General features: G+C 43.7%; 1 protein-coding gene across 1 annotated transcript; it reads left to right on the top strand.

The window, feature by feature from the left end:
* Nucleotides 1-152: 152 nt before the first annotated feature.
* On the top strand, nucleotides 153-10582 carry ZNF683 (zinc finger protein 683). The gene is made up of 3 exons (XM_060785723.2): nucleotides 153-1084; nucleotides 4731-4859; nucleotides 10297-10582. The coding sequence occupies exons 1-3, from the start codon at nucleotides 305-307 to the stop codon at nucleotides 10561-10563; spliced, it is 1176 nt and encodes a 391-aa protein (XP_060641706.2). The 5' UTR covers nucleotides 153-304; the 3' UTR covers nucleotides 10564-10582.
* The last annotated feature ends 12373 nt before the right edge of the window (nucleotides 10583-22955 follow it).

Below are 22955 nucleotides of genomic sequence, written 5' to 3'. Positions count from 1 at the left end.
CCTTGTGTTTCTGTAAAATATATCTTTGTATCATGGGATTATATATAAAATCATGGCATTTAATTTCTATATGTAAGAAGTTTGAAATACATGGACAGACCGTAAAAACGTTTCTTTCTTTATGGAATGTCTAGGCTCAAGAGATTTCCAGTTAGACCACCAGAATCACAGACTAACAGAAAATGGCTCCAAAGAGGACCAGAAATGCACATCATTCTCCACAAAGAAAGGCCAAACTGACAAAAGGAAAGAGAGCACTCATGTTGAAGGACTTGAACAAGAACTCGAACAAGACATTCCACGAATGAGAAAAGCAGGAAATCAAAATATGGAGTCAAAGATGCGGGCCCCGTTTAAGGACACAACCAAAGAGCATCACATAGTGCTTAATAATTCCTCTCACAGTGCATCTAAGGGGGAAGCTGGACCTGAGATGCCTGGGTTTCCAAACCAAAGAGACATGGCTTTAGAAAAACAGCATGATCCCAAATACTATGTATACAGCCCAACTACTTCACAATGGAAGAACCATCAACTCCATTTGAGCAATCTCTATTCCTCCTTCTCAGGGTTCCCACCAATGGGCTACTTGCCCCAAGGTTATCATTATGCTTGCAACTACTACCCTGGGCTTGCAGTACCCCTTCAAACCTTCTCCTTTCAATCGGGACTCCCATTGACCACTCCTAGACACATTATACCTCTACATTTATCCACCCAGAACATCTTGGAGAAACAAAGATGTCCATACCCTGAGATATGCCGAGCTGTTTACCCACCCACCTTGTCACAAGATGCCACTAGACTACATAATCCTCTTTCTTTCCTTCATACCAGAACCTTGTCATTTGCAGGGTCCACCAGTGGACATCTTTTGTGTGACTCTGTCATTCAGCAGGAGAGGACAGCTTTCCCATTTCTCCACCAGGATGAGACCGACTGCCTCAGTGTGTCAAAGATCAGCCCACCAGCATCCCAGGAAAGCAGTTCATCCATCTCATACCCTCTGAAGACGAAGAATGGCAAAATCAAATATGAGTGCAACATCTGTGCCAAGAGCTTTGGGCAGCTCTCCAACTTGAAGGTATGGCCTGAAAACTCAGGATACAAATGAGAATGAAAGAGTTTGTCAAACCCTCTTTCCTCGTCATCAGGAATAATATATTCTTCTATACAGGCATGTGTCTATGTACTAAACCTTTGAGTAGGATGCTTGCACAACACTTATGCACCAAAAATAACAAATTCCTCTGTGTTGTTGAGGTTTTCGATTTAAGTAACAATAATGTAGTGAGGTCTGTTGGAACTAGGAAAAAGGGTTTATATATCTATGGAATTACCAGGGTGAGACAAAGGACTCTTGTCTGCTGGCTAATAGTATTGAAACAAAATCTGGCCACCAGTATTAAAAAAAAACTCTAAGATTACAACAGCACAACAACAGAGAGGAAACAAACAAGGACATCTAATCACCTCTCAACATAAGTTTGCTCTAGGCACTGTTAGGCCATTATATGCTAATCAAGGTGGTCAGTTGAAACATTCACACCTAGCTCCAGCAGACAAGAGTCCTCTGTCTCACCCTGGTCATTCCACAGATATATAAACCCTTTTTCCTAGTTCCGACAGACCTCACCACCTCTGAGGATGCTTGCCATAGATGCAGGCGAAACGTCAGGAGAGAATGCCTCTAGACCATGGCCATATAGCCCGAAAAAACCTACAACAACCCAACAAGAGTAATGTTTCCTCATCAGGTAAGGTAAAAAGAGAAAACGTAATGTTATTCTCTTAACAAAACCACCCATGAAGACGAAAGCCAGCAAATGCAGAAATTAACCTGCATGACAGGTGCCCTCAAAACTGACTTCTATGTATGAGAGCAAGTTAGCAGCCATTAGCCATTAGGGTTGTGCGTTCGAGGTAAACTTTGACCCATTTTGTGACCCAGCTTTTGGTGGGAGCCTGGATCCATTTTTTGCTCTAGGGCAGGGGTCTCAAACTAAGGCCCGGGGCCCGGATACGGCCCTCCAAGGTCATTTACCCGGCCCTCGCTCAGGGTCATCCTAAGTCTAAAATGACTTGAAAGCACACAACAACAACAACAATCCTATCTCATCAGCCAAAAGCAGGCCCACACTTCCCATTGAAATACTAATAAGTTTATATTTGTTAAAATTGTTCTTCATTTTAATTATTGTATTGTTTTTAAGTGTTTTTGCACTACAAATAAGATATATGCAATGTGCATAGGAATTAATTCATGTTTTTTTCAAATTATAATCTGGTCCTCCAACAGTTTGAGGGACTGTGACCTGGCCCTCTGTTTAAAAAGTTTGAGGACCCCTGCTCTACGGTACCTAAAGATCCATTTCCTATTGGACCACTATGGGGGGGGGGGGGGAGTCCCACCCAGGCTCCCCTTCCTGGCACGCACTTTAAGGAGGCTTCTTCTTATTTATTTATTTACTATATTTGTATACCACCTTTCTCAGCCTTATCAACGACTCAAGGCGGTTTACAACAAGTCAGTACACATAACAACAAAATACAAATTAAACATTAAAACAGTATAAAACCACAATAGAAGCAATAAAAACAATAAAAACCAACATCATTATCATCAGTGTCTCCTAGTTAAATAACGTTGTCCAAGTTCCATTGTCGAGTGATTCCCTTTCCTATGTCAGGTACTCTGCATTTGTAAACGCTTGCTGATATAACCATGTCTTAACTTGTCTCTGAAACATCTAATCTCCTTAGGGAGGGCGTTCCATTGCCAAGGGGCCACCACAGAGAAGGCCCTGTCTCTCGTCCCTGCCAAACATACTTGTGATAAGGGCGGGATCAAGAGCAGGGCCTCCCCGAATGATCTTAAAGTCCTAGATGGTTCATAAGGGGAGATGCATTCGGACAGGTAAATTGGGCCAGAACTGTTTAGGGCTTTATAGGCTAAAGCGAGCACTTTTAATTGTGCAAACTGGCAGCCAGTGGAGCTGGAGCCCCCGGTGGTGCAGTGGGTTAAAGCCCTGTGCCGGCAGGACTGAAGACCGACAGGTCACAGGTTTGAATCCGGGGAGAGGCGGATGAGCTCCCTCTATCAGCTCCAGCTCCTCATGCGGGGACATGAGAGAAGCCTCACACAAAGATGATAAAAACATCAAATCGTCCGGGCGTCCCCTGGGCAACGTCCTTGCAGACGGCCAATTCTCTCACAACAGGAGCGACTTGCAGTTTCTCAGGTCGCACCTGACACGACAAAAAAAAAAAAAGCCAGTGGAGCTGATGCAGCAGAGGAGTTGTATGCTCCTTGAGCTCCGCTCCTGTTAACAATCTGGCTGCTTGTCCATTGGATCATTTGAAGCTTCTGGACAGTCTTCAAAGGCAACCCCACGTAGAGCGCGTTGCAGTAGTCTATACGGGATGTAACCAGAGTATGGACTACTGTGGCCAAGTGAGGCTTTCCTGCTGTTTCTACTCGTCTCGGCTGTAGGCACTGACAGGCGTGCGCTTTCTGGGCCTGCACACCACACACGCACTCCCCTTCCAAGGCCAGGAGGCAAGTTCTGTTTCTTACTCTAGAAGAGGTGCTCGGCTGCAAGCACTGGCAGGCGTGCTTTCTGGGCCTGCACGCCACACGTGCACTCTCTTTCCAAGGCAAAGAGGCAAGTTCTGGGAGGCGCTCAGCTGCAGGCACAAGCGCATTCTCTCCCAGGCTACACCACAACAGCCAGCCACGCACTGTCCAAGGCATTTTAAGGAGGCATCCCACTTCCAGGTAGTTTTCAGGGAATGAAGATTTACTTTTTGTTTGCTAGGAGATTAATAAAATACATTAAACTGTGATGCCGAAAAGCAGGCCAGGAGGCAAGACCTGCTCCCATTTGCTTTCGTGTCAAGCTGATTTTCGTATCAGGAGGGGCCTTCCCGTAATGTGCTCCCAAAGTACCGAAGGAAACGGAAGAAACGAATTCCACACACAATTCTATTAGCCATAACCTCCAATTGTCAGATTTATCAAAAATCAAATAAACCAATCTATTGTAGACACGATAAGATCATAAATAGAGAAAGAAAAAGGTTTGGCCAACTGTGGAACATTTCCAGCATTTGCATTCTGTTGAAATGTAATATTGCATTGAACACATAATAGCAATCCAGCAACAACAGAGTAATTTACATTGTGATGTAATTCCCTTAGGGAGAAAATGGATTAGCTCTTTTCAATTTAATTGTTTAAGTCTTATAAGTCATTGGCAATCTTAAATCCTTCCAACCACTCAGATTCAATATCAAGGTATGTTTTGACCTTGACAACTAAAGCATTTCCAAGTTGAAAGTCTCTCCAAATTTATCTGTTGCATGAAAACCAACATCTGCTGAAATTCCACTTTCCACTAAATATACAGGAACTTTCTGCACTTTTCAATCTGGCAATCCTGTTTCAGTTTACCACCTGCACTCATGTTCATTAGAACAGATAAAAACAGAAGGCAGAAATCATTACCTTAAGAATCTCTCTTAGCTTTTCTCTATGCCTTCCTTGTTTTTGTTTTTTTTGCATTTTGTGTCTCTTCCTTAGCAAAACTCCATCTTTTTTACTCTTTTCCCATCTATAGGGGGGCTCTTGTACCTTTCAATATGGCTTCAAGACAGAAGATGCTTTTCGGTTTTGACTTTGTTCCTACAGTTCCATCTTTTCCAGACTCACACTGTACCTTGGCTTGCAGGTCCATCTGAGAATACACAGCGGAGAGAGGCCTTTTCAGTGCGAGATGTGTCAAAAACGCTTCACTCAGCGGGCTCACCTGCAGAAACACCTTCTGGTGCATACGGGTGAAAAGCCCCACAAGTGCCTGGTAGGTCACCCTTTTGTTTACTTCTCCAGAGATTTCGTAAAAGGAGACCTTCTGGAATGGAGATCTTCTGGAATGTGGGGCTATATCATAGGAAGGAGGAGGAAGAGAACAGAGAAGATGGGAGAAGACCTCCCAAGGCTTTAGGGTGCTGTAAAAATATCAGGTGGGGAAGGTTTTTTGCAACCTAGGCTGTCAATTTAAGGCTACTCTAGACTACCTAAAAGCCTTGGGATTTGTCTGGAGTTGTGCCTGAACTGAATGGGATTTTAAAAAAATATCCATAGACATGATGCACCTCCTGTATGTGTGTGTCTTCACCTCACTTGTCAACTTTTAGTGACCCTGTGAATATTCAGAGATACTTTTCCCAGTTCCTGCTCCTGAAACACAGCCTACAGCACCATGTGATCTCTCATTGGTGATCTCTCGTCACAGTACTAACCAGGGCTCATAAGATGCCTTTAGGGCAGTGTTTCTCAACCTGGGGGTCGGGACTCCTGGGGGGTCATGAGAGGGTTTCAGAGGGGTCACCAAAGACCATCAGGAAACACATATTTCTGATGGTCTTAGGAACCCCTTTGGCAGAGAAGGTTGAAGATATCTCCGCCTGTCCTTCTCTTTCATTTTGGAAAAAGATGGCGAATCCTCCTACCAAAAGCACTTCTTCTGCTTCCTGGATGTAGGTGAACTACAACTCCAAAACTCGAGGAACGCCCACCAAACCCTTCCAGTATTTTCTGTTGGTCATGGGTTCTGTGTGCCAAGTTTGGTTCAATTCCATCGTTGGTGGAGTTAAGAATGCTCTTTGATTGGAGGTTAACTATAAATCCCAGCAACTACAACTCCCAAATGACAAAAGCAATCTCCCTCCCAACCCTACCAGTATTTAAATTTGGACATATCGGGTATTCAGGCCAAATTTGGTCCAGTGAATGAAAATACATCCGGTATATGAGATATTTACATTATGATTCAAGACAGTAGCAAAATTCCAGTTATGAAATAGCAATGAAAATAATTTTATGATTGGGGTCATCACAACATGAGGAACTGTATTAAGGGGTCGCGGCATTAGGAAGGTTGAGAACCACTGCTTTAGGGTATTTAAACCTTGCCCTAGTCTGTTTTTAATGAATTTCTGGGAGTTATGTTTTTTTTAAAGACAGGGCAGGGGGTGTTCTAGCCTCCATCCCTGGACTTTTAAATACAAGCAGGGATAAATTCCCATATCTGTATCCCCTGTTTTGGTTCTTCCTGTCCTTTTAACAACCCAACTGAGGTCTCATCTACACTGCCATATAAAATCCAAATTATCTGTGTTGAATTGGATTATATGACAGTGTAGGTAAAAGTAAAGGTTTCCTACTGACATTATGTCCAGTCAAATGACACCATGCCTCTGAAAAAAACAAGTTATTTTGTCCAGTGCCCCATGGTTACAGCACTGGATACAAGTAATGTAAAGGTTTTCCCCTGAGATTAAGTCCAGTCATGTCTGACTCTGGGAGTTGGTTCTCATCTCCATTTCTAAGCCAAAGAGCTTAAAGCTAAGCCAAAGAGCATTGTCCATAGATACCTCCAAGGTCATGTGGCCGGCATGACTGCATGGAGCGCCATTACCTTCCTATCAGAGTAATACCTATTGATCTACTCACATTTACATGTTTTTGAACTGCTAGGTTGGCAGAAGCTGGGGCTAACTTCGGGAGTTCACCCCGCTCCCCAGATTTGAACCTGCGACCTTTCAGTCAGCAAGTTCAGCAGCTCAGAGGTTTAACCCACTGTGCCACCGGGAGCAGTGTAGACTCATACAATCCAGTTTTGGATTATATGAGTCTGGATTATATGCAGAGGCGGCCCTAGGTAATTTTCCATGGTAAGCAAACAGTATTTTGGCGCGCCCCCCCCCCAAAAAACAAAAACAAAACAAGCATTGATATATATTTTCTGTTTGTTGTGGGAGTTCTGTGTGCCATATTTGGTTCAATTCCATCATTGGTGGAGTTCAGAATGCTCTTTGATTATAGGTGAACTATACATCCCAGTAACTACACTTGCCGCATTTGCTCCCTTGCCTGGCCCGCTTTGGGTCTGGAGGCGTGCCTGAAGACCCCGGCGTGTGCACCAAAAGTCACCTCTTCTCCTGACTTTCTCCTCAGCCATTGGGACCAAGAGAGAGAGAGAGAGAGACAGAGGTGGAGATGCCCACCTTTCCTGAAGGTAGGCACAAAAACAAAGGAGGGAGTGGAGGTGGGAGATATCTCCAGCTGGAGGGGCTCTCTCTCTCTCTCTCTTGGTCCCAATGGCTGAAGAGAAAGTCAGGAGAAGAGGCGACTTTTGGTGTGCACGCTGGGGTCTTCAGACACGCCTCCGGACCCGAAGCGGGCCAGGTGCGGCGGCTCCGCCCCTTGGCCCACCCGCGGATTGGGGAGAGGAGAGGAGGCGGGTGGAGCGCTGGGGGATCGGGAAAGGGAGCCGGTCATGGGAAAGGGATCTAACGCGGAGAACGATTGAGCGCCGGCTCTGCTTGCGCACCCGGTGGCCCGGTGGAGCAGGAACAAGAGGGGCTAAGCGAGGCTCAAGGGCCCGGCCCCTTTGGGAAGAGGATCACCCGGCAGCGAGGCAAGAAAGCCGAGGCTCCCCCCGGACTGCTAGGGCTGTTGTGAGCTGAGGGGGCGCTCCTCAAGGGGCAGTCAAGGGGCATTTACAGAGGCGCCTCTGCGCCCCTGGCAAAAAAAAGTGTTCTGCGACTGCTTACTTCGCGTAATGGACAAGCTGCCCCTGATTATATGGCAGTGTAAATCCAGCCTGATACTATGTTTATTGAAGGTATGACTTTTGCCAGACGTTTTCCTCCCATGACATATCCAGTTATCAGATTCAATCCCCATCTTCCTTTTAAAGCACGGGCAGGCAAAGTCTAGCCTGTGAACCACATGCAACCCTTGGGACCCTTAAGTGAGGCTTTTGGAGGCTAACAATTGTCCAAACTGTGTCTAAGCCACAGTGGTTTGTTTCCTCTGACCCGCCAACCCTTCCAGCACAAAATAAATTACATCACCACATAGCAGTAAGGGAATATAAAGAATGAATGAATGAACCTTGGTATATTTAGGGCATGACCCAATGTGGTTGTGGAAACAACTGTTAGAAAGCATGAAATCCAGAAACAGGATAGCCTGGGACTTCCTGGCCCATCTGGAGGAGCCCTCACTTTGCTTTCTATATTTTTAACAGCTGCATGAAAAATGGAAATTCAGTATACAAAGCTTCTCCTGTCCTTGAATCTGCATGCTGGGAAAAGTTCCTGTCTCTGGATTTCTGTTTCCCATACAGTCACGTTGTCAGGCAACATGAAGACACATAGATATGTATAGTATGTTTAGGACCAGGCTGCAAAGGTCTTAGTCTTGAAGGGGCATTGCTTTTGTCTCCCTCCTCCACACAGTAAATTGAAGTTCTTCCTGACCTCACTGCTTGATATGAATTTTCATCCATCATTCACCAACCTTTGACAGTTAAAGCAGATGCAATGGTCACTGGCCAATTACACTTCAGGGTCATTTATGTTTTCATTTGCCTTCTAAAAATTCTGGTTGATGGTTAGAATTTTCCACCTGGAATGCAATCGAAGCACTAGGCATAAAGTCATAGGATTTATCTACACCGAGCATGGGCAAACTTTGGCTCTCCAGAAGTTTTGGACTTCAACTCCCACAATTCCTAACAGCCTACCGCAGTGGTTCTCAACCGTCCTAATACCATGACCCCTTTAATGCAATTCCTCATTTTGTGGTGACCCCCAACCATAACATTATTTTCGTTGCTACTTCATAACTGTAATTTTGCTAATGTTGTGAATCGTAATGTAAATATCTGATATGCAGGATGGATTTTCATTCACTGGACCACATTTGGCACAAATACCCAATACGCCCAAATTTGAATACTGTTGGGGGGTTGGTGGTACTATCATTGGGAGACACGATGGACTTAGGTTTTCTTTGAGAAAATGCCTTATCCCCGATAGACCAATGCTTCTCAGCCTTCCAAATGATGCAACCCCACAATAATAATAATAATAATAATAATAATAATAATAATAATAATAATCTTTATTTGTACCCCGCTACCATCTCTCCAAGGGACTCAGTGCAGCTTACGTGAGGCCAAGCCCACAACACATCAATAAACAAAACATCAAATAAAACAATCAATACAATACAATTCATATAAATCACAAAAACAAAATAAGCAATAAACAATCAACAGTGACATACAAGCATTTAAAAACCAATGTGACCCCCAACTATAAATTTATTTTCGTTGCTCCTTTTTTATATGCAGGAAGTATTTTTCATTCACTGGACCAAATTGGGCAGAAACACCTGATACGCCCAAGTTTGAATACTGTTGGGGTTGGTGGGGAATAATTTTGTCATTTGGGAGTGGTAGTTTCTGGGATTTATAGATCACCTACAACCAAATTGCATTCTGAAGTCTACTAACGATGAAACTGAACCAAAATTGGCACACAGAACTCCCATGACCAACAGAAAATACTGAAAGGGTTTGGTGGGCATTGAAATTGAGTTTTGGAGTTGTAGTTCACCTACATCTGGATAGCACTATAGACAATGATGGATCTGGATCAAACTTGGCACGAATACTCAATATACCCAAATGTGAACACTGGTGGAGTTTGGGGAAAAAAGACCTTGACATTTGGGATTTGTAGTTGCTGGGATTTATAGTTGACCTACCATCAAAGAGCATTTTCAGCTCCACCAATGATGGATTTGAACCAAACTTGGCACACAGAACTCCCATGGCCAACAGAAAATACTAGAAGGGTTTGGTGGGCATTGACCTTGAGTTTTGGAGTTGTAATTCACCTATATCCAGAGATAAATGTGGACTCAAACAATGATGGATCTGGACCAAACTTGGCATGAATACTCAAAATGCCCAAATGTGAACAGTGTTGGAGTTTGGGGAAAATAGACCTTGACATTTGGGATTTGTAGTTGCTGGGATTTATAGTTCACCTACAATCAAAGAGCATTCTGAACCCCACCAATGATAGAATTGGGCCAAACTTTCCACACAGAAGCCCCATGACCAACAGAAAATACTGTGTTTTCTGATGGTTTTTGGCAACCCCTCTGATGCCCCCTCACGACCTCCCTCCCAGGGTTCCCGACCCCCAAATTGAGAAATGCTGGCCTACCGGCTGTTAGGAATTAAAAAAACCTGGAGAGCCATACCTGATCTACACAAATCTCAGGATTCCATAGAACTGAGCCACGGTGCATCAATTCTACAGTGTGGACACACCCTTTGTCCAACGCTCCAACTCTACTGGCTCTCTTCAAACTTTGTCTTTCTCTCATGTACAACTGCTATTTGCAAGAACCTGTCTCTCCATCATTTCCAGGTCTGCGGCAAACACTTCAGCAGCTCCAGCAACCTCAAAACTCACCTGCGCCTTCACAAGTGGAGGGTGAAGCCCTCCGTTTGTTGCCTGTGCCACAGCTGTTTCACCCGCCGTGCCCACCTCCAGCTACATCGACCTTGGCACGAACGCCGGGCCCAGCACCAGTGCCCCATCTGCCTCAAGAGCTACTTCCACCCGGTGAGCTTGGAGGTGCACCGCAAGGGATACTGCCCACTTGCCCCATTCACCAACTGCTCCCCTGCCTAGCTTTGTCACTTCAGCAATGTGATTGATCACTTTGACCTCGCTCTGGATGCCGACCACCTGGAAGAAGATGAACCTGATCCTGCCAACTACCAAGCTTGCAAACTTTGTGTTTTGTTTGTTTCTTTGTTTGTTAAAAATTCAATACAACTGTTTGGCTTGCTCCTGACACGATAAATAAATAAATAAATTTCCTTCCAAATGATGCTTTGCTGCTGAAAACCATCATTTGGAAGGAAATTTATTTATTTATCATGTCAGGAGCAAGCCAAACAGTTGTATTGCATTTTTAACAAACAAACAAAACACAAAGTTTGCAAGCTTGGTAGTTAATTAAATGTCCTTTGACCAGTACCTGGCCACTTGGAGTGCCTCCGGTGTTACTATAAGAAGGTCCTCCATTGTGCATGTAGCAGGATTCAAGTTGCATCACAGCAGATGGTCTGTAGTTTGCTCTTCTCCACACTTGCATGTCGTGGATTCCACTTTGTAGCCCCATTTTTTAAGGTTGGCTCTGCATCTCGTGGTGCCAGAGCGCAGTCTGTTCAGCACCTTCCAGGGGGGTGTGCCCAGGGGGGAGTCTCTCATTTGGTATCTGTCATTGGTTGAGGTTTTGGGTTTGAGCCTGCCACTTTTGGATTCTCGCTTGCTGAGGTGTTCCAGCGAGTGTCTGTAGATCTTAGAAAACTCTTTCTTGATTTAAGTCATTGACGTGCTGGCTGATACCCAAACAGGGGATGAGCTGGAGAGGAAATGGGAGGCCAGGACAAAACCTTCTTCACAGCAAGTTTCTGCAGACAGTCTTGTCAGACTGGTCTCTGCCTTTTTTTTCTGAAGGAGCTTTGAGAACATAACCTAACTAATGTTCATTAGTGGGAAAGACTGCTGCCCTTTGAATATGTTTTGTTTTGGAGAATTTATGGGTAGAAGTGAAAAAGAAGGTTTTTGCAATCCTGCTCCCTCTTCACCCCACCTTTCTAATAATAACAGTAGTAGTAGTAAATTGTATTGATTAGCCCTTAGGCCATATCACAATACCACACCAAACAAGAAGGCTTGATAAAATTTGATTAAACTCTATATAGTAAGTTAAGTGCAGTAAATAAACATGATAAAACTGAATATATACATGTTTCTGTATCATGTACAATTTACCCCAATCAGCCCCACGTACGTGGTTCTCAGATGTATTGCTTTGCTTAAAAACAGAGCTGTTTTATATGATATTTTGGGTCTTGGCTAGACATAAAAAAATGTTGTTCTGATGTGGGATTCCCAACAGATTGTCCATTTGATATATGAACAAAAGTACATAATAATAACAGGAAACGGGTCCATTTTTTTTCTGTGCCACCCTGTCTTGAGCATGCCCTTTTGTAGAATAGACTAGAATAGAATAGCTTTATTTGTCATTGCGCTATGTCACAACGAAATTGCATGCCTTCCCCTGCACACACCACAAAACAACACACCCATCCCTCCACACACACACACACAGGCCCGTAGCCAGGATTTCGTTTTGGGGGGGGGGCTGAATTTTTTTCAGGGAGGGGGGTTTGGGGGGCGCTGAGTTTTGGGGGGGCTGAGTCTGAGTGAAAGAGGGTCTACCCTAGCAAACCTTTTGTATCATTACCCCAATACCCCCATGCATATGGGATATATTGAGTATGGTGATCAGATCATGATATGAATAAACATAACAGTTTAAATAATGCACCAGTAAGGCCTTTTCGCGAACCACCATGAGAATTTCGGGGGGGGGGGGCTGAAGCCCCTCAAGCCCCCCCCCCCCCCGGCTACATGCCTGCACACACACCCCACCACCACACAACCTCCAATGCCACATCAATGCAAAATGACGGAATTCAACATAGCCACAGCTCTAGGATAAAAACGATCCTTCAGTCTCTTTGTCCTTGTCTTTGTCACCCTGTACCATCTGCCAGATGCCAATAAATCAGAAAAGAAAAGAAAAAAAAGGATATCCGGTTGAGATGGATCCCCAAGAATGCTCTGAGCTTTCTTAAGGCAACAGGAATTATAAAGTTCTTCCAAAGTGGGAAGTGGGATGAGTCACTGTGCAGAAGTGGTGGCCCTTTGGAGTGGCTTCCTATCTGCCACTGTGCAGCAGTAGCAGCATGTTTTATTGATTAGCCCATTCGCTGTATCAAAACATTTAACAAACACATTTAATACATACAGCATACAACCCGCAATACAACAAAAGTTAAAATAAACAAGCTGTTAACAAATTCCCGATCTAGATCAAATATCTGCATCACCTCTCCAGTTTACCCCAATCAACTCCAAATCTGCAGTTCTCAGCTGTGTTGCTTTAAATAGAAAAAGTGCCCTTTTGTATGTTATTTTAGCATTCTGGCTGGCCAATAAAATGTATTTTTAATATAAGGATCCCAGTGTGTTTTTTGTATAATGTATAGCTCGAGGAATTGGTTTCTGTATTCTTTGTACAAGTTACAACCAAAAAGGTCATGTGTGATATCTTCTACCTCTGATTTTGTACACAGATACAAAATCATTTATTATATGGAACTTGCCACTTCATTACTAAATACCATTGAGTGCTACACTTAAAATGTGGAAAGCCACTATTCTCATCACATTAGGTTGGATTCAGGTGTAGGACACAGCATTCTTTGTATATTTTTTCTCTAGTGCAGTAATTCTCAACCTTCCTAAAGCTGTGACCCCTTAATACAGTTCCTCATGTTGTGGTGACCCCCAACCCTAAAATTATTTTTGTTGCTACTTCATAACTGGAATTTTGCTACTGTTATGAATCATCATGTGAATATCTGATAGGCAGGATGTATTTTCATTCTCTGGACCGAGTTGTAGTTGCTGGGATTTATAGTTCACCTACAATCAAAGAGCATTCTGAACTCCACCAGAGATGAAATTGATCCAAACTTGGCACACAGAATGCCTTTGACCAGCAAAAAATAATGAAAGGGTTAGTTGAGCATTGGCCTTGAGCTTGGGAGTTGTAGTTCACCTATCTCCAGAAAGCGCTGTGCACTCAAACAATGATAGATCTAGACTAAACTTGGCACGAATACTCAATATGCCCAAATGTGAACACTGATGGAGTTTGGGGAAAATAGACCTTGACATTTGGGAGTTGCAGATGCTGGGATTTATAGGTCACCTACAAGCAGAGAGCATTCTGAACCCCGATAGAATTGGGCCATACTTCCCACACAGAACCCCCATGACCAACAGAAAATACTGTGTATCCTGATGGTCTTTGATGACCCCTCCGATACACCCCCCCCCCCGCGACACCCCCAGGGGTCCCGACCCCCAGGTTGAGAAACACTGCTCTAGTGAGATGAAGTGGTAAGTGTGGGGGCCAGCATTCTTTTCAAACGTTTCAAGACGTGGCGGGGAAGTGGATTTTTGGTAACGATCCGGATATTTGGCCAATTCTGTAATGTGATGGCATTCATTGCTCCCAGGTTTAAAATGAAACATTTCCCCAATTTGTGGGAGAGGAAATTGTGGGAGGAGTCAAGCCCCTCTCTGGGTGCATCCTCACTGGACGATAAAACAGTTGGGACCCACTTTAAATAACATAGCTCCATTCTAAGCAGTGCTGGGAGCTATAGTTTGCCAAGGCCCACACCTTCCTCGGGTGCCTCTGCACTGGAGAATAAATGGAGTTGGGACCCACTTTAAAGCTCCAGGGGTCCTCAAACTTTTTAAACAGAGGGCCAGGTCACAGTCCCTCAAACTGTTGGAGGGCCGGATTATAATTTGAAAAAAAAATGAATTAATTCCTATGCACACTGCACATATTTTATTTGTAGTGCAAAAACACTTAAAAACAATACAATAATTAAAATGAAGAACAACTTTAATAAATATAAACTTATTAGTATTTCAATGGGAAGTGTGGGCCTGCTTTTGGCTGATGAGATTGTTGTTGTTGTTGTGCTTTCAAGTCATTTCAGGCTTAGGTTGATCCTGAGCAAGGGCCGGGTAAATGACCTTGGGGGGCCGCATCCGGCCCCTGGGCCTTAGTTTGAGGACCCCTGCTCCATACTATCCAGTCCTGGGAATTATAGTTTCCCAAGGTCCGCATCTGCACTGAAGAATAAATTCAATTGGGACACATTTTAAATGCCATTATTATTATTATTATTATTATTATTATTATTATTATTTTAATGACACAAAAACACAGTATGTCACAGCAAACGAGATCTATGTGCTGGATTTCGTATCACAAAATCACAAGTCGAACACTTCCCAAGCGTCTAGGACTGTGATATATTTTCACACAGTTGTTGTTGTTGTTGTTGTTGTTGTTGTTGTTGTTATTATTATTATTATTATTATGTCATGTCTTCACTGGAGAAGACAGAAAGGTGTTTTTTTCAGCAAAGAACATGGGGAGGGGTGGCGGGCAGGGCCAAATCTTTAAAGTGTGATGGCAAATAAACTCAAAGAATGCAGAGCAACATGGATACATTTAACAGTGTGATGAAGGTAGGGAAATCATTCCTTTCATTTCAAAACGGAGCTCTACTCTGCCAAACACTTCCCTGCTTCAATGTGATGAAGTAGCTAATGTGATGGGAACAGTGGCTTTCCAAATTTTAAGTGTAGAACTTAGTGGTATCTAGTAGAGCCCCCGGTGGTGGAGTGGGTTAAACCCTTGTGCCGGCAGGACTGAAGACCGACAGGTTGCAGGTTTGAATCTGGGGAGAGGCGGATGAGCTCCCTCTATCAGCCCCAGCTCCTCATGCGGGGACATGAGAGATGCCTCCCACAAGGATAAAACATCAAATCATCTGGGCATCCCCTGGGCAATATCCTTGCAGAAGGCCAATTCTCTCACACCAGAAGCAACTTGCAGTTTCTCAAGTCGCTCCTGACACGACCAAAAAAAAAAAAGTGGTATCTAATAAATATGAGGAAATGAATGGCACAAATGTTACTTAACCCCTCTAAAGATGGATTTCACTGTCACCTCACCCAGCTAATTATCAACTGCTAATCACACTTCCTTCTCCAATGTTTTGAAAGTTTGATTCCTTGCAAGGGACAGAGTTTGTAATAAAGGATTGTGACACATATTGTATGAGATGAGCTTTCTCTCTTTCACAGTATTAAAATGGGCATTTAGTTGCTGAGATACTCACTGCCAAACATCTTCCTCTACTTTGTGAATAATAACTTGTTTGAACTTTGTTCAAGAAAGCAAGATGCAGCTATTACCGTATATACTCCCTTCACATGTTTGCAAGTCTCTGTAAATCCGATATAGATAGATATCAACAAATATATGGAAGTACCTATATATTTATATATCAGGGTATGTATGTATATGTGTATCACTATAAATAATTTTATATATTAATTTTCACTTCACATGTTTGCAAGTCTTTGCAGATCTTATATAGATATAATTATCTATATACAGAGAGATATCTAGATAGATATCTAGATAGATATCTAGATAGATAGATAGATAGATAGATAGATAGATAGATAGATAGATAGAAACACGGATATATAGGGCTTGCAAATATTGCAGGAAGGAAATGCACATAGAGAGAGGCGGGGAGAGGATTTGCAAATGTTTCAGGATATTCAAAAACATTTAATCTACTGATGCCTCCATTAATATAATTTTATTAGTATCTATTTTTATTTTGAAATTTACCAGTAGCTGCTGCATTTCCCACCCTCGGCTTATACTCGAGTCAATACGTTTTCCCAGTTTTTTTGTGGTAAAATTACGTGTCTCAGCTTATATTGGGGTCGGCTTATACTCAAGTACATACGGTATGTCCCCTGTTCTCTCTTTTGCATATGACCACAGGTAATGTCAGACTGCCCTTCAGATGTTGTTGAACCGCCACTCCCAGCATTCACTACTGGTTTTGTTGGCTAGGGTTTCTGGGAGCTGCATTCCAGCACTTTGAGTGCCGTATTCATAGCCCTCATGTAATGTAATGTATTGTGTGTAGTAAAGAGTAGAGACATCACACTGGCAACAAAGATCCGCTTAGTCAAAGCCATGGTATTCCCTGTAGTAACCTACGGATGTGAGAGCTGGACCTTAGGGAAGGCTGAGCGAAGGAAGATCGATGCTTTTGAACTGTGGTGTTGGAGGAAAGTTCTGAGAGTGCCTTGGACTGCGAGAAGATCCAACCAGTCCATCCTCCAGGAAATAAAGCCCGACTGCTCATTGGAGGGAAGGATACTAGAGACAAAGTTGAAGTACTTTGGCCACATCATAAGGAGACAGCAAAGCCTAGAGAAGACAATTATGCTGGGGAAAGTGGAAGGTAAAAGGAAGAGGGGCCGACCAAGGGCAAGATGGATGGATGGCATCTTTGAAGTGACTGGACTGACCTTGAAGGAGCTGGGGATGGTGACGGCCGACAGGGAGCTCTGGCGTGGGCTGGTCCATGAGGTCACGAAGAGTCGGAGACGACTGAACGAATGAACAAAAAAAACCCACATGTAATGTGAGTAAATGCTGCTATCTATAGGAGAGAATGCAGAAGATAAACACATTTATGCATTCTCACCTAACCTGATTCTCAATGACCACACTACAAATTCCAAAACACCATACAGATTTCTCCCCAATAATCCTCACCGAAGAATGAAAGCTTCCAGACATTTCCATATTCAGTTGTGTCTTGGCACCACTTACTATCATTCCCACCATTCCCTGCCAGTCAGGACAAATGGGAGGTGTAATCCAGCCACACAATGAAGCACGTATTACTCAACTGTACATTAAGGCAAGTATGTCTCGATCCTTGGCTCAACCTATGTCATCACCCACCTACACTAAAAACAATCTGATTTTGACTCGGTAGGCTCTGGTCTAGTGATTTAGCTCACCACAGAAACTGATTGTCCTTCTGCTTGTGTTTCCCACTCCTTTCCCAATTGATCCCCATTTGGGGGTGGGTCACACCCATTCTGATTAAATCTTTGACTCATCTGAGCAACTTTGAATTTTATGAGTGTCCTGTGTTGTAATGCAGCACACACCCCTCTTGTATTGCTTAGCCTTTTGGTTTTGCTGAACAAAACGGATTCCTGCCTCTACCGCTTTTACATGCATACATATATGTGTATGTGTGTGTTCCGCAAGGCTTGGAAAACCGGCTTTTGAACTCCCAGAACCTTCCATATGTTGGCTTGAGCATTCTGAAAGCTATAGCCCCAAAAATTAACTTTTCTTGGTGCTGCCATTGGAGGTACTGTTTCATGCCTCTGATGGAATGGGCTTTGACTCACAATAGTTCAGAGATCAAACTGAAGACCAATTGTGAACGATTAATGATTGATCGGTCATACTTGAATAAGAAAAACGTGTAAGAACTGGAGGTAAGATGGACCATTCATATCCAACACAGGTTGGCAACTGTATGAAGGTTGGGGATCCATTTTCCCCCAGACCTCCTTCCTCTCAGCAAACCCAAATACTTATGTTTTCCTCTACCCTCCCTCTGAAAATGGTGATATTTATTTATTTAAAACTTTTATATGCCGATCTTCTTTAACCTCTGTAGAGGGACTCAGACCGGCTCACAACAGAATTCAATAATAACAATACAATATAAAAACAGCATACAATAACAACAAATTAAAAATACATATAGATTAGATTTACAAATATGCCAAATCGCCAAGATAAAATCATGTCCAACTCAGTCCATGTGTGTGATCGATAACTTTGCTCTGTAGCCGGTCTCAACCATTACTCTGGGAATGCTTCCTTCCATAGCCAGGATTTCACCAGCCTCCTGAAGGACAGGAGGGAGGGGCGGATCTGATCTCAATCGGGAGAGAGTACCATAGTTGAGGGACCACCACAGAAAAGGCCCTGTCTCTCGTCCCCCACCAGACGCGATTGCGAAAGTGGCGGGACCGAGAGCAGGGCTCCCCGAATATCTTAATTGTCTTGATGGTTCATAGGGGAGAATACGTTCGGACAGGTAAACCGGGCCGGAACCGTATAGGGTTTTGTAGGTTAAGACCAGCACTTTGAATTGTGCTCGGAAGCTAATTGGCAGCCAGTGGAGCTGGCGCAACATGGGAGTTGTGTGCTCCCTGTACTCCGCTCCCATTAGTAATCTGTCTGCCGAATGTTGGATTAATTGCAGCTTCCGGGCAATCTTCAGAGGCAACCCCACGTAGAGAGTGTTGCAGTAGTCAATATGGGATGTAACCACAGCGTGGACCACCGTGGCCAAATCAGACTTCCCAAGGTACGGGCACAAGCAATTGTGCAAAAGCTCTCCCGGCCACCACCGAGACCTGGGGTTCCAGGCTCAGCGATGAGTCCAGGATCACTCCCAAGTTGCGAACCTGTGCCTTCAGGGGGAGTGTAACCCCATCAAGCACAGGCTGTAACCCTATGCCCTGTTCGGCCTTATGACTGACCAGGAGTACCTCTGTCTTGATAGCATGGAACATGTTGTTGCTGTGTGTCTCCAAGAACTGAAAAGAGATGATGTCTTGTCAAAGGGTTTCATGGCCGGAATCACTGGGTTGTTGTGAGTTTTCCGGGCTGTATGGCCGTGTTCCAGAAGCATTATCTCCTGACATTTCGCCTGCATCTATGGTAGGCATTTTCAGAGGTTGTGAAGTCTGTTGGACACTAGAAAAATTGGGTTTATATATCTGAGGAATGTCCAGGGTGGGAGAAAGAACTTTCCTCCAACAGACAAGAGTTCGTTCTCCCACCCTGAACATCATTCCACAGATATATAAACCCCACTTGCCTAGTTTCCAACAGACCTCACAACCTCTGAGGATGCCTGCCATAGATGTGAGTGAAACATCAGGAAAGAATGCTTCTGGAACATGGCCAGACAACCCAGAAAACCCACAGCAACCCAGTGATTCTAGTCATGAAAGCCTTCAACAACATACTAGCTACCTTCTTGCTCTTTTTTTTTCTGAAACCTCCTGTTTTGCTTATTCTGAATCTCCATTTGGTTGATCCTAATTCTAGTACGTATTGTGGGGGGGGAAATGCCCCGCTTAACCATAACCACTTATCCTCCAGAATTGGACAATGCGGCTCTTTAGCTCTGATGGGGAATAAGAAGTTTTAAAACAGTGGTTCACAACCTTTTTTTTTTAACCAGGGACCACTTTGACCAGAGACCACTTTGACCAGGGACCATTCTCCAACATTAGTACCAAAAAGGTTACAAATCAGTTTTTTGTCAACTTTAGATTCAGTTTGGTTATTTGGGGTGCAGATTCAGAAAATTGCATTGGACAGACCACATCGGCTCTAGTTTCCGATCCAGAACATAGGCCATTCAGTAGTCCCCATCTGCTCACACACAGAAAACCATATTTAATAATCGAGAGCTGATGTGGTAGTAGTAATCTTTCCTAGGTAGTCAGCTTCTCCCCTCCCAACATACCTGTTGCCTTGGTACCAGAAGAGGGTTTCGCAAGACCAATCACTCTCATTGCTACGTGGTTTCGAGGCAACAGTGTAGTAATGGTGAGGCCGTGGACCATATTTTCCTTCTTATGGACCACTGGTGGTCCATGGACCACAGGCTGGGAGTCACTGTTTTAAAAGAAAAAAGATGAGCTGACTAGCCAACTTCTCTAACCCAGATGAAATGCAAATCTATGCAAGCCTGGGCAAGAAGGTCAAAACAATCACCTGCTCAACTCTGTGTTGCTCTATAAAGGATGACAATCACTTAAATGACAGACCATTATATATTAAGAACCACACCACAAACTGTGATTAGCTACCAAAATGTAATTTGTGATGCAGGGTGTGGTGTGCCTGCAGAGGGAGGGCACAGACAATGCAGAGGAGTGGTTAGGAGCATGTTACCTCTCCCTACAATGGGACATAGGAGACAATGATGCTGCATAGCTCCTTAAGATCCCTGTCCAGCTGACACTTAGAATCTCAAAATCATCCGTTTTCCATGCGATAGAAGTTTGTCTATCTTATGCTGCACCAATCCACAAAGGTCCCAGAGTCTCAAAAACTAAAGCACTGGACCTGGTAAAAAGCATACGTTAAGGATTATAGTTGGTGATAGCAGTCTAGCTTATGCTTTGTTCAAATCAGAGAAAACCTCATTAATCCTCATCACATTGAAATTGAATCCAGACAAGATAGAGGTACTCCTGGTCAGTCCAAAGACCATACAGGGTATAGGGTTATGGCCTATGTTGGATGGGGTTACACTCCCCCTGAAGACACAGGTTCACAGCTTGGGTGTGATCCTGTACTCATTCCTGAGCCCAGAACCTCAGGTTTCAGCTGTGGCCATGGGAGCTTTCGCACAATCAAAACTTATGCGCCAGTTGCACCGTACCTTGGGAAGCCAGACTTGGCCATGGTGTCCACACTCTTGTTACATCGAGAATAGATTACTGCAACACATTCTATGTGGGGTTGCCTTTGAAGACTGTTCAGAAGCTTCAAATGGTCCAATGAGTGGCAGCCAGATTGTTAACTGGGGCGGTGTACAGGGAGCACTCATCTCCCCTGCTACATCAGCTCCATTGGCTGCCAGTTTGCTACTGAGAACAATTCAAAGTGTTGGCTTTAGCCTATAAAGCCCTAGATGGCTCTGGCCCAGCTTACCTGTCCGAACATATTTCCCTTTATGAACCATCTCGAAAGTTAAGATGTTCTGGGGAGGCCCTGCTCTCGGTCCTGCCTCCATCACAAGTGCAGTTGGTGGCGGCAAGAGACAGGGTCTTCTCAGTGGTGGCTTCTTGGCTCTGGAACTCTCTCCCTAGTGAGATTAGATCTGCACCCTCCCTCCTGGTCTTCAGAAAGAAAACAAAGACATGGTTGTGGAACCTTTGGCCAGTAATGCAATGCAAAGAATAATCAGGAAATATGTGTTATGACAATCGGAATGGCCACGGTGCACAATTTTTGGGTCATGTGATTTTAATATTTATATCAGGATGTATTTAATGCTTTGTCTTAGTGTTTACATGTAGTATATACCTATGGTTAATAGTTTTAATGATTTTAATTTATAGTTACATGCCAGTGTTTAGTTATTGTGATTTTATTTTATTATACGTATGTTGGCATTGAATTCTTGCCATTAATATGTTTGAGTCCCCCCCAGGGGTGAGAAAGACAGTATATAAATACACTAAATAAATAATAAATAAATCCAGGCACAACCAGGTACATCTACTAAAGCAAGTATGAGTAAACTGAGGCCTGCGGGCTGAATGTGGCCCCTTGGGCTCTTTTCTCAGGCCCTTCTCTCTCACACCATCCTTCCTTCTTCCTTCCCTCTTTCTCCTTCCCTTCCACCCTTTCGTCCTTCCTTCCTTCCCCTTTGTCTTTCTTTCATTCTCTTTCCTTTATCCTTCCCTTCCTTCCTTCCATCCTTCTCTTCCTCCCTTTCGTCCTTCCTTCCTTCTCTTTTTCCTTCCTCCTTCCCTTCATTCTGCCCATATTTCCCTTCCACCCTTTCATCCTTCCTTCCTCTCTTTCTCTCCTTCTTCCTTACCTCCTCTTTCCCCTCCCTCCTTCCTTCCCTTCCATCCTTTTGTCCTTTCTTCCTTCTTTCCTCCCTCTCTCCCTCTTTCTCCTTCCTTTCTTCCCTTTTGTCTTTCCTTCATTCTCCTTGCTTTATCCTTCCCTTCTTGCCTTCCATCCTTCTCTTCCTCCCTTTCATCTTTCCTTGCTTCTCTTTTTCTTTCCTCCTTCCCTTCATTCCTTCCATCTTCCCTTTACACCCTTTTTTCCTTCCTTCCTTCCTTCCCTCTTTCCTCCCTTTCCCTCACTCCCTCTTTCTCCTTCCATCCTTCCCTTCCTTCCTTTTGTCTTTCCTTCTCTCTTTCTTTTATCCTTCCTTCCCTTCCACCATGTCATCCTTCCTTCCCTTTTGTCTTCCTTTTCCTCTTTCCTCTCTCCTTTCCTCTCCCCCTCTTTCTCCTTCCATCCTTCCCTTTCTGCTTTTCGTCCTTCCTTCTTTCTTTCTCTCTTTCCTTCCTCCTTCCATTCCTTCTTTCCATGACCAGGCAGCCAGTCCTCCTGCTAGCGAGGAGTGCTAGCATGCGGCCTCCAAGTTAGAAAGTTTGCCCATGCCTGTCCTAAATCATAAAATAGACCCTTCCCTCAAGTTTATAATCTAAAAAATCAAGAAGGAAATGGGAGGTGGAAAGGAAAGAAGTTCAGACATCGGTTAATATCGTTACAACTGTTTTCACGCAATTTAGGCAACATGGAGGAATATTTTAGGTTATTTATATTTATCGTGTCAGTGCAACCAGTAGATTATATTACATTTCTAACAGAACAAAGCAAAAAAAAAAAAAACAGACAAAATATGAAAATTGTGAGTTTGGTAGTTGATTAAATGTCCTTTGACCAG

Source organism: Anolis sagrei, chromosome X, assembly GCF_037176765.1.
Source record: "Anolis sagrei isolate rAnoSag1 chromosome X, rAnoSag1.mat, whole genome shotgun sequence".
Lineage (NCBI taxonomy): Eukaryota > Metazoa > Chordata > Lepidosauria > Squamata > Dactyloidae > Anolis > Anolis sagrei.
Note: the sequence above shows the minus strand (reverse complement) of the source record. Positions and strands in the feature narration are given on the sequence as shown.